Source organism: Myotis yumanensis, unplaced genomic scaffold (assembly GCF_028538775.1).
Source record: "Myotis yumanensis isolate MYYU_CA2020_CCGP unplaced genomic scaffold, mMyoYum1.0.hap1 SCAF_13, whole genome shotgun sequence".
Lineage (NCBI taxonomy): Eukaryota > Metazoa > Chordata > Mammalia > Chiroptera > Vespertilionidae > Myotis > Myotis yumanensis.
In genome coordinates this window covers 41860044-41872572 of record NW_027223764.1, presented here as the reverse complement: position 1 = coordinate 41872572, position 12529 = coordinate 41860044, and the positions used below count along the sequence as shown (strand labels likewise).

At 52.4% G+C, this 12529-nt stretch overlaps 1 protein-coding gene across 2 annotated transcripts in view; it reads right to left on the bottom strand.

Annotated features, from left to right (window-relative positions):
- The window catches only part of ADAMTS14 (ADAM metallopeptidase with thrombospondin type 1 motif 14), a 77839-nt gene that overhangs the window by 44994 nt on the left and 20316 nt on the right, over positions 1–12529 (bottom strand). For both annotated transcript variants that reach the window (XM_070431930.1, XM_070431931.1), the window contains exons 3-4: positions 8770–8926; positions 3874–4064 (exon numbers count right to left, since the gene is read on the bottom strand). In XM_070431930.1, coding sequence (XP_070288031.1) covers positions 3874–4064; positions 8770–8926 — 348 coding nt within the window. The remainder of the gene's footprint in view (positions 1–3873; positions 4065–8769; positions 8927–12529) is intronic.

Genomic DNA, 12529 nt, shown 5'->3' with positions numbered 1-12529 from the left:
CTTTAACACACACCTCTGTTTATTTTATTTTAAATATATTTTTATTTGTTTCAGAGAGGGAGAGAGAGGGAGAGGGGGAGAGAGAGAGAGAGAGAGAGAAACATCAATGATGAAAGAGAATCATTGATCAGCTGCCTCCTGCACACCCCACACTGGGGATCGAGCCCGCAACCTGGGCATGTGCCCTGACCGGGAACTGTGACCTCTTGGTTCATAGGATGACACTCAACCACTGAGCCACGCCGGCCAGACCATCCATCTTTATGTTATTTTTATTTTAGGGTCTTTAGGCCCAGCTTTGGACCCAGGCTCCCAGCACCAGAGGGCCTCCTTGCCCCCTCCCCTCTCCTGCTCCTCCTCCCTTTCCACCTGCTGGCTACTGGGGCCAACCTGGCTCTCCCGCTAATGGGATTAATACTCAGCTGTGTGGTCAGCTGTGTGGCCTTAGGTTGGGCCAGTTATTTATAGAGCGTGAGTGGGTGGTCCAGTGCTCTGGTGAGGTGGATGTGTTCTTTGCATAGTCATCTTCTCTCTCTCCCTCTCTCTCAAACAGCCCCACATGGTAGTCTTTGCTCTTTGAGTCCCAAACCACATGCTATGTAAGGAACAGAAGAATTAATATGCAAACTGTCTGGCAGCCCCTTCCTTTCCTGGGGCTCCTGTAAGTGGAGTTGATTTCTACCCCTGCCTTTTCCCTAAAGCCGGCATTTCAGACAGAAATCTGCTGTCTTCCCTTTTTCCCATCTCAGGGGATGCTGGCGCCCTGCTTCTCTCACAGACACCATCAGCTTCCATATTTATTGATCACCCATCAGGTGTTGGGCACTGTGCTGTGTGCTGTTGGGGTTCAAATAAGTAGAAGTCCCCACCCTCCAGAGACTTAGACAAAGAACTGCTTATACACACACACACTAAGACAAATAATATGGCTAGAAGAACAACAGAACACATTACTTGAGTACTATGTGCCAGGCGTGTGCTAAATATATTTAACTTTCACACACAAACAAGAGCAGATACCAGCATCAGAATATGAAGGCTCTCAGGTTAAGTATTGTAGCTGACACAAACTGGGGTGTCCAGCCAGCCCAGAACAATTTCTCCAGTGGCCATCCTGTAGCTAGCCCCTCTCTTCCTTTGAATAACTCTATCTCCTTCTCCAACATATAGTGATTGGTCCAAAGGGTGGTCATGTGATCCAAAGTTAGGCCAATCAGAGTCCTGCCCTCAGAATTTTTACCTGGGAACTAACTGTAGGGAAAACTTCTTTTGTCTCTGGCCTCAGAGCTATGGAGGTAGGAGTCAGCCTGATGTTGTGACACCGAAATCCATGCTCTTGTCAGAATCTGTCCCATAGAGAAGCTATCAGAGATAAGTAGGATGTCACAGAGAGAAGGAAATCTAAAAACAGTACATGCTCTAGACGGCATGGTTCAGTGGTTAGAGCATCAGCCCTGAAACTGAAGGGCCGCAGGTTTGATTCCGGTTAAAGGCATGTACCTGGGTTGCAGGTTCTCTGCCCCGGTTGGGGTGAGTGCAGGAGGCAACCAATTTATGTGACTCTTTCACATCGATGTTTCTCTCTCTCTCTCTCTCTCTCTCTCTCTCCTCTCTGCCCTTTCCCCCTCCCTTACACTCTCTAAAATCAATGGAAAAAATATCCTCCACTGAGGATTAACAAACAAACAAAAAATGGTCCAATTAAGCCTCTAGTACCAATTACACTTACAGCCAGCTCCATCCTCTCCCTCCCACAGTTTGGCCCATGAGCCAATCAATTACCCTGTTTTTCTTCATCTAGTTTGAGTTGGTTTTCCATCACTTGCTACCTAAAGAGTCCTCAGCAGGGTAGGTCCCTGTACAGGTCACACAACTAACGAGGGGCTGGGTGCATGCTCTCCTAGCAGCCTCCTCACTACCGTGTGGCCAGATTATGGGTCCCAGACAGCACAGGCAATGTTGTGACCCATTACTACCCTATGAATGTCTCCTGCCTGGATTGCCCAGGGCCCCAGCATGCCGAGTGGGCCTGACCCCAACCTGTCACCCCTCTACCCCAGCTGTGTAGGACCATGGTGTTGACACTTCTGCTCAACAACTGTTGAGTTCCCAGAAATGTGTTACCACTCCCTCGTGAAAGTCATAGCACTATTATCACAAACCACTTATTGAGAGCTTATGCTATTCAAGGTACTATGCTATGTGCTCTTTAATCCTCCCCAAAACTTTGCATGGTAAGTACTGTCAATGCTGTTTTAAAAGTGGGGAAAGGCACACTCCAGAGGGTTAGCAACTTGCCCCCAAGGTCAAAAGACAGGAAGGGCCAAAGCCAGACAGTGTGACACCAAAGCCCATGCTCTTGGCCAATGCACTAATGTTCCTCTCTGCGCAGCACTATGATCAGCTGCCTGTCCATCACAGCCTCCAAGAACTGTCCGTGTTAGCCTGGGTGTGAGGGGATTCTATCCTGCCCCGGCCCACGGGCATGAGAATGCAGCGAGCCAACTTCCTCACAGGCCTCCGGTCAGAGGCCCTAACCCTAAGGCCACAGAGGCCCATACCGGGGCTGGGACCCTTGGTTTTCAAAAGAGGCCCCGCTCGAATTCTTCGGGACCACCATGTACTAGTATATGCATCTTCCTTCTCAGCTCTTGTGTTCAGATGAATGCTAATTAAGAGCCGTTAAGCTGAGTCACCTGCAGACTTGGCGATGAAGGCCCCGCCCTGTTGTTTCCTGTTGATGTGGCATTTGCCCACCCACTCCACTGCTCACCTCCTCCTGCCTGGACCACACAGTGCCCCAAGGTGTCACCCCCTCTACTCAGCTTCATAGAGAGAACCTGGGGTCCCACCTTCCCCAGCACCTGGCTGTGGCCTACACAGTTTCCACTTTCACCTACACCAGTCCTCATCCTTCCCAGAGCCTAGCCACAGGCACCCCCGACAGCCCTCTGTCCGAGTGCTCCAGGCGGCTCTTTCTTGCCAGAAGAGAAACAGTGTGGGGCCCACCTGTGCCGCACGCACTCACCATCCTTCCCTTTCTGGTCTCTGTCATCTCTGCCCCTTTAGCTCAGAGGGGCCCACCTGTAGCCCACAGGCCAAATGTGGTGTGCAGATATGTTCTGTTTAGCATTCACAATGGTTTTTACATTTTAACATTTAAAAATTGGTAGTTTCACTTAGAAAACTGAATGTAAATGTTCCAAACAAGGTTTCTTAAAAGCACCTAAAAACAACCGCATTTCTGACCTTCCTTGAAGCATGGCTTCCGTGGACCAGAGCCCTGCACGTCTGCATGGGCGCCACCAGCAGCAGCTAAGTCGCCACCACCCACTTGGGACAGGGCACAGCTCTCTGCTTCAGCAGTCTTCAATCTGCCTGTGACCCTCACTTCCCGGCCTGCCAGGCCTCTGGGAACACCCAAGGCCCACACTAGGGGCCTGGGACCACCCTCCCCCCAGCCGATTGACAGCGCCCAGTCAGGATCCCAGCCCCGCATTGCTCATTTTCTCCAGGTGAGGTAGGTGTCTCAGGCAAGTCCTGGCCACGCCTGAGCGAGGCTCCGAATGTGTCCGAGCCCAGAACCCCCTGTTCGGATGCTCAAGCTGGCCAGGGACTCGCGTGGACGACCTGTGGACACCCGGCACAGGCATTACAGCTGAGGCCAGGCTGCAGCCTGGGATGGATGCCAGACCAGCTCAGGTCCACTCACCATGGAACCCACTGACCAGCTGGACTAAGGAGCAAATAGAGATGCCCCGAGGCCACCCAGAGAACACCAGGCCAGAGAGGAACAGTGTGTTCAGACCAATTCTGGTGGTCCCACCCCACCCCCTGCCCAGCCCCCCAGTCCCCAGACACGGGGACACTCACGATGTTCATGAGGGTGAGGACGTAGTTCTGCACGTGCTCCTTGCCGTGGAAGCGCACCACTGAGTCGTCCACGGCCAGCAGCACCTCGATGCTGTAGCTGCCTGGCTTGGCATGCCGCCGCTTCCGCTCCGCTTCTCCCAGCTGGCCGCCCACCAGGCCCAGCAGGTTGGGGAGGTCGCCCAGGCCAAAGGCTGGAACCAGGATGGGAAGAGACCAAGGTCAAATCTACATAAGGGGCTGTCACTGGGACACTGCCGTCAACCCCCCGCCCCCGCCCCCTGTCACATGTGCCCCTGTTCCTGCTTCCATAAACCAAGGTAGCAGGAGGGTTTGTTCCATGCCAAGTAATTCGTGTGCACCAGCCCTTTTCCTGCCACAGAGCATGGCTGTCCTTGAGGCAATGAGTAGCAGGGAAGTGAAAACTAACCTGGGCCCCAGTTCCCACTTGGTCCTATCTCACTGTGCATCCTGGCCCAACCCCTGTCCATTCACTTCTCTGGACCTCCATCTCCCCTCCTGTGACATGCGGGTGGATAATTCTCCATTTCTTGCCCCACAAGCTTGCTATAAAAAATCAAAGGAGGCAGTGGGTGGAAACATCTTGATAAAGGGAAAAACTAAAATATTACTATGGTCGATGCAGGACATTTCAGACACCCCTGGAGTATTCCCCAAGCCTCTCAAAACCCTCCCAATCACTGCCAGTGACCCCAAATTTCACCATCACAGCTTTGGCCTTTTTGGCTAAAAACAAAATATATAACTAAGACGTATTAACTTGTGTTAATGAATCTAGGAGTTGTCAAACTTTTCCTGTGAAGAACCAGATAGGCTTTGTGGATTATAGAGCCTCTGTCTGTGTTGCAATAAAACTTTACTGACAAAAACAAGTGGTGGCCCGCATTTGGCCCATGGGCCCTGAGGACAGGGCAACAGGAACCACAAGACTCAGTGCTACTGTCTTTTCATGTTTCCTTTGGTTGGGGAGCTAGAATACAAAAGGAAAAAAAGCACTAGACGTAAGGACTGGAAAAAATGTGTGGCCACTGGCCTACTGGGGAAATCGGAAGAGGGAGCCGGCCCTTGGGGTGATCGCAGCCTGGCAAGCACGGCTCAGGCCAGCGTTGCCCTCACTTGGAGGGGAGGAGCAGGGCTCTCTGCATGGAGTGGGGAGAGCCAGGAGCAGTCACCCCCAACTTGTGAGCAGTGCCCGGAGGTTCACATACTGCGAGTGAAATGTGGAACTTGACCTACACAGCTCTCCCTGCCAGGTGTGTCAAAGGGAGGCTCAGAGAGGTGACCTGACATCTCAGGTCACACAGCAAGTTAGCAGCAGAAACACAGAATGTAAACTCAGATCTGCCACTCTCCCATTATCACACCCTATCAGGGTCCACCCGCTTTCTCTCTCAGCAAAAACAGCGAGGGGGTTTGGGGGAGGGCTTACTAACATCAGCCATAGACCCTGGCGATGTCCCAGCCACACCCTCCTCTATGTATCTCTCATCCTTCAGGCCAAAGTAGGTCACCCTCAAACTGTGGAGGCCGCTGGGTAGCCCACCCAGGAAGCCTCGAGAGAATAGAAAATGATGCAGCTGCTTTGAAAAAACAGTTTGGCAGTTTCCCAAAACGTTAAACATAGAATTAGCATAGAACCCAGAAATTCTACTCCTAGGCATGTACCCAAAAGAATTGAAAACACATGTTCCATAAAAACGTGTACACGAATGTTCATAGCAGCATGATCATAATAGAAAAATATGGAGACAATCCAATTGTCTATTGACAGATGAATAAACGAACTGTGGTGCATTCCTACAATGGAATATTACCCTGCCGTAAAAAGGAGTGAAGTACTGATACAGGATCCAACATGGATGAAACATACATGCTAAATGAAGAAAGCCAGTCACAAAAGGCCACATACGGTGGAATTCTATTTATAGGAGGATGTCCAGAACAGGCAAACCTATAGCGATAGAAGGTAGATTAGGGATTGCCAGGGGGTGGGGATCGGGAAAATGGAAGTGTCTGCTAATTAATGGGTAAAGGTTGAGAGCAGTGATGGCGAACCTATGAACTCATTTTTTTGGTTGATTTTTCTTTGTTAAATGGCATTTAGATATATAAAATAAATATCAAAAATATAAGTCTTTGTTTTACTATGGTTGCAAATATCAAAAAATTTCTATATGTGACACGGCACCAGAGTTAAGTTAGGGTTTTTCAAAATGCTGACACGCCGAGCTCAAAAGGTTCGCCATCACTGGTTTATAGGGAAATTATGGAAATGTTCTGGAATTAGATAGTGGTGATGGTTGCACAACATTGTGAATATAGTAAGAAACCACTGAATTGTACACTTTAAAATGGTTAAAATAGTGGATTTCATTTCAATAAAAAACACAGCGGCCCTGAGCCCCAGCCTGGCTGGCTGCCCGGCGTCTGGCAGCCCCAGCCTCCAGCCCAGGAATGGGAACCGTGGCCACAGGCGCACATGGCCTATTGGCATCAGGAGGGAAGGGGAGGGTGGGAAAGGGCGACAGAGAGCAGGAGCAGGGGTTAGGGAAGGAAAGGGGAGCGTTGGGAGTATGGGAACATCCAGAGCACACCCTCCAAGGCCGAGGCAGGGTCCACAGGGAATCCCTGAGGGGCTGGGGTAAGGCCGGGAATTTCTACCCAGGACTTGGAACGGTTCAGATTTCTCACCAGAGCCCTTGACAATGGATCACTTAACTCTTCTTTGGAGCCCATCAAGGGTGTGTGTGCTGGGGCGGGGTGGGGTGTGAGCGTGACGGTGGGGCGTGAGTGGGTATTAGTGTGTGTGAACGAGCGTTAGTGAATGTGTAAGCTGTGTGACTGTGAGTGTGAGGTATATGACAGGTGTGTGTCGTAGGTGAGTGAGCGAACGTGTACAGGTGAGTGTGTCAGTGTCACGGGTGCGTGCACGTTCTCTTCAGAAAGCAGCGGCCAACGCCATGCCGAGTGCCAACAGGATTCACTGGGGCACCTCAGACCCCTCTGCTGTGGAGCAGCTGGAAAACCATGATGGGTCCTCTGATGCCTCTTTTCCTTCCTTGAGGGGAGTTAGACACCCTCCCCCCAGAACAGAACAGCTGACGTGAGGGACACAAACATCACTGAGACTTGGTATCTGTCCCCTAGGACACTCCCACCCGGCTTGTTAGGAGGAAGGGGACAGTCCCAGGAGAAATCCGGGGGCTGAGGGGTCCAGGAGAAGGGGCATCTGAGCTGGGCCGACTCCTGGGCAGGACAGGGACAGACAGAGATGGGGGAGGTGCTCAGTCTGGGGGAGATTCCTCAAAAGTGTGGCTACTGTGGCTAAGCAGGCGCTGACCAGCTGGCCCAGGCCTCTGTGTGCCAAGTATACCCAGAGATGTGAGGCAAACCCTTTCTTCTTCATCAAGAATGTTAAATGGAGACAGGCGCCCCAGAAACGCTGCTCCACACACTGGGCTCAGACCCACTGCTGGTCTTAAAATAACAGAGTCAGAGTCACAGGTTTCCAAGTCTTCACTGCCCCTCGTCTCTCTAAGGAAGAGCCCAGATGGGCCCAGGGCATGGCACTGCCCACGGCCCGCAGGAGTTCCAGCGGGCGGCCTGATGAGAGGGCGTCACACGGAGTCCCGGGCCTGAGCTCCAACTCCGCCAGCTCAGCGGTCTCGGCTTCCCAGCCACAGCCCATGGCAGGCGATGGGGTTGGTCCAGGACTTCCCCAGGGTCGCACCCCAAAAGAAGATTTAGGGTCTTTTGATTCAAAACTGGCCTCAAATAAAATGGAGCTCAATGAGCCTTGTCACTCTTCCCAGCCATGATGGAGGGAACAGTGCGGGTCAGCACCCTGCCCCTGTAATCCACCCCACACTCCAGGCCTGCAGAGCCCGCCTCCTCTTGGCTAGTCCTGGAGCTGCGGCTTCTCTTATGAGGGCCACGGAGCGCAGCTGGAGCTTCAAAGGAGGCAGTGGATGTGGGGACAACTGGCTTTCAGTCATTCCTTCACGCTGTGCTCAACCCTCCAGGGCCCGGGCTGGGGGTGGGGGTGGAGCTCATGGCTGGATTCCACCCAGGGCCTCCTCGTGTCCTCTTGGCCAAGGCTAAGTTGGACAGTGAAGCTGGCCACGGGCCCAGGACCAGCACACATTGCATCCACGGCTTCCTTCGCTCGGCTACGGGTACTGAGTGCTCTGCTGGTCACCAGGATGCGGGGACACTCTCACGTGTCAGTCGTCAGCCTAATAACACCAGTAGAATAAGAGCAACCCTTCATCAAGCACCTACCACGTGCCAAACTCGACGCTGGAATTTTCACACACACAGTCTCAGAGGTGAACAATGACTGTCCTCACCTGACAGGTTAGGAAATGAGGCTCAGAGGTGTTAAGCAACTTGCTTAGAGTCACACCGCAGACAGCACTGGAGACAGGATTTAAAAATAGTCTAGTGGACACCAAGCTGACCCCGATGCCCTGACACGAGGCAGATTCCCTACGAGCACCCTCAGAACTTCCCTCCTGTGGCCCCGGAGGTGGAGTTGAGTGTTAGGGAAAGAGCTGACTACAGCTATTCCACCTACTGCGTGGGCAGAGAAATAGCCTTGCCAAGCAACGCTGAACTCCTCAGAGACCTCTGCAGCCCCAAGTTCCACCGATCCAGAGGCTCAAGTAGTTCCTCTAGCCACCAATGGCAGACGGTTATAACAGCCTCTAAAACCCACTAGTTACAGTAGGTGCAGTAGGTCTACTGGGCCCAGTCCCATTTTACAGATGAGAAGACTAAGGCCAGGCATTGAGTGGCTTAAGGCCTCAAGTTACCTCAAAACTGTTCACCCCAGAGGTCTGAACAGAAGCAGAGCTTGGGGCCCTGCCCACAGCCTACCTTCATTGTGAAGGTCCCCTCCAGGCTCTGCCCACTCCTGCTGGACGGCTTCCCGGCGGTATACCACGTGTGTCCTCCCGCCTGCCTCCTTCTCTTGCTGCCCCCACTCCAAGGGCTCAATGAAGTAGTCGGTGACATCTGTGCGGATGAGGCCCGCCTGAGCAGTGGGCAGAAGGAAAGGGGGAGAGAGAAGAGCATGAATACATGGCACAGTACAAGTGAACATTTGCAACTGCACACGTATGTGACCACATGTGTGTGACCACACGTATGCAGGCTCTTCTTCCAGGGCCCTGGGGAGCTCTGGAATCCAGCAGGCAACTAGGAGGGGTTGTAAGGAGACTGCGCAAGGGAGCCCATGCCAATTTCACGATAAGCAGACCCACTTTTACTGTGTTGTGCACTCACGGGGTTCTACATAACATTTCATGTAATCAAGGGGTTCCAGTGCTTAAAGCGGGGGAACCACTGCCATGAGGGACACGCGCACACACCAGGGCACCACATTCCACCCCAAAGCACTGCCACTATCATGCGGGTTTGCCTTTACCTTCAGGCAGGCAGAGAGGGAAATCCTATCGGTAAAGCCCAATTATCTCGAAGGTGGGAGCTGGTCCCCCGTCCACTACAAAGTGCTATTATTTCAGATTTAAAGCGTGTGGTATGCAAGCCAGGGAAAGCAGCTGTTTGCTGACGATAAATGAGCCAGAACAGTGCCCCAGGAGTGCGCGCTCTGTTTTCAATCTAAGTCTGTGCCTGCATCAAAATGTTCTCTTTTAAAAATCAGGTATTGGCCTTGGAAATAAAAACATATGACCTTCGGCAAGCCCAGCCAATATGTTATTAGGCTCTGATGAAGGCAGTGATCCCGGGGGCAATGAAACCTGTAACGAGATGTCTGTGAATGTACGTGTAGCTGCACAGCCCTCCCCCCCCACACACGTGTCAGCTCTATAAAACCAGTAAGGCCGGCCCACCTCCCACAGTGCCTGGAAAATAGTAGGCAATCCTTAATAAATATATATTTGTTGAATTCCTTCACTCCTTCAACAAATATGTATTGAGTGCCTACTGCATACCAGCACTGCTTCAGACACTGGCAATACAGCTGTGAACACAACGCAGTGAATGAAGGAATTGTGTTAATGAATCTGTGGGACCGCCCTAGCCAGTCTGGCTCAGTGGATAGAGCGTCGACCTGAGGACTGAAGGATCCTGGGTTCGATGCCGATCAAGGGTACGTACCTCGGTTGCAGGCTGGATCCCCAGCCCTGGTCTGGGCGCACACGGGAGACAACCAATCCATGTGTCTCTCTCATATTGATGTTTCTCTCTCCATCTCTCCCCCTCCCTTGCACTCTCTCTAAAAAGCAACGGGAAAATATCCTTGGGTGAAGATTAATTAATTAAATAAACAAACAAACAAATAAATACATCTGTGGGACCTTCCCTGTCCGAATAGGAGTGCCTCTTTTTCAAGCAGCTGAGCTCACCAATTTCCCACCTCAGCCTGCTTGGAGGTTGTACTGTAGGGAACGGGGCCGAGGCCTACGGAGCACTCACCACCGAGCCTCCCAGCAGCAGCCGATCTTTCTCATGTCCCTTCCAGCTCCATCTGTTGATCAAACTGAAAACACCACTTGGATCCAAACTAAGACGGCTGCCTCTATCTCATAAACAGACCCAACCAGGAGACCAAACAAGTTCCCGGGGGAAAGAGCCGGATTGTACTGGAGCAAGCTTGGGGCTTCCCAAGGTAACCCCGGCCTGAGGCAATACTCACTTATCTGCAAAAGTTCGGGTCTGCTTATTAAAATGTCAACATCAAACCTTACACTGTGCGTCCTTCCTTTCATCCAGAGCACTTCTATGCTTTTACTTTTGCACCCGCGGTGTGCCAAGGGCAGGGAGAAACATAATAATGAGGCCCAGTTTCTGGCTTTGAGTTGCTCATCGCCTGGAGAGAAAGGCCGCTGAGGAGCAGAGCGTGGCCACGCGTTGTGCTCGGTGCTGCAGTGGGTTTACCTGAAGGACGGGCATCCCTCAGGCTCTCAGGTCCAAGAGACAAACATTCAACTTAAACCCTCTTGGCCCCCAGTGCAGTGCACTGGCCCCATGACAAACCATGGCAGGGGCGGGCACTGGAAGGGAGGGACCCGATGCCCTCAGCTCCCTTTCCAGCCCACCTCTCAGCACCTTCTGCATCAGCTTTGCTCTCCTACCCAAGGCTACAGAGTCCCCTCTTGCAGACACCTCCCCCCTGCCACCAGAGACAAGGAGACTTTCCTTGAATCTGCAACAAGGGAGCCTGGTTGGTCCAGCCGGAGTCACATGGTCACCCTGGGACTCACAGTCCCCGCTACACCCCCAGGGCCAGCGGAAGGGAGATGACGGCCCCTGAAGAGAGAAGCTGTTAGGGTGGCAGAAGAAGCCCACCTGAGCTGGAAAGGGCGGTCCAGGCAGGGGCCTGGGCAAGGGTGTGGAAGCATGAAGGGTGGTATGGGGACCCGGGAGGCATTCAGGCTCCTGGGCAGCGGCTGAGCCAGAACCTGGACAAGTGTGGCCAAATCCAAGAGCCTTGGCCACGCCCATCCCTCTTTCTGTACCCCTCACTGACACCCAGGGGGATGGTTCCTGCCCCATTCAAGACCACCAAGACAGAAGACCCTCATAGCAGAAGTCAGAAGGCCTGTGCTTCATCCAGGCCAAAGTCATACAAACCCAGGCCCCTGAGGGCTGCAGCCTGTGCGGGCTCTGCCCATAGCCCCTCTGAAAGCAGCCTGGCAGTACAATTCTCCAGGTCAGGGGACAGAAGACCCCACTGGGCACACTGTTCTGAGACTTGGTTAACCAACTGCACACGGAGGATTCTTCATCTGACATTCCCTGCCTCATCACCCAGTGACTCGACTGGGCCACCAGATCTCAGTGCCTCATAGGAGGGATGCCGGTTCCGGAACCATCACACAGCCTAAGGCTGGGCTCCAAGGCACTGCCTTCCAGCCCACCCCTCCCTGCCCACAATCATGGACCACACCTGCCTGCCCAGTCTGGGGCTTCAAACCCTCAGCAACATCCCCGATTAGGAGACCTCTAACTTTTGTTCCGATGCCTCTAGTGACAGAGAGCTCCCTCCCTCAAGATATAATCTTTTTTTAATGTAAGGACACTCAATGTTTCATTGAGCTAAAACACACTTGCCTGCACTCTACCTTTTATAAAGTCTTATTATCATAATAACAGGACCTGCCACTTTTATTTACAAATCTTATTTCACCTTTACAACAATCCTATGAGGTTGCCACAAATACTAGACCCAGTTCATGGATGAGGAAACAGAGGCTCAGAATGGTTAAGTAACTTGCCCAAAGTCACCCAGCAAGTGACAGGACTAGAACAAGAGCCCAGCTCTATGTGGCTCTTAACCACTGGGCTGTATTACCTCAGGCCATCCTGGGCCCTGCTTCTGCCCTTGGGGGCCACTTGGAACAAAGAAACTTTTCTTTCATAATCCATTTGCATATCCCTGGACCTCTGCTCTGGTCTGACCTTGAAGAGCCAGCAAGATGTTCACTTCCCACCTCTAGGCAAAAAAAAAGGCTCCAAAGAAGTCAGGCCTCCTCCCACGATGGCGTGCATGAGAATGAGAAATTTCAGCACACAGTGCCCCCAGGAGACTGACCCCTCACCTCACACCCCACCCTCATCACACCCTCAGCACTCCTGCACCAGAGTGGAAGTACCAGGATTCCTGAGCCTG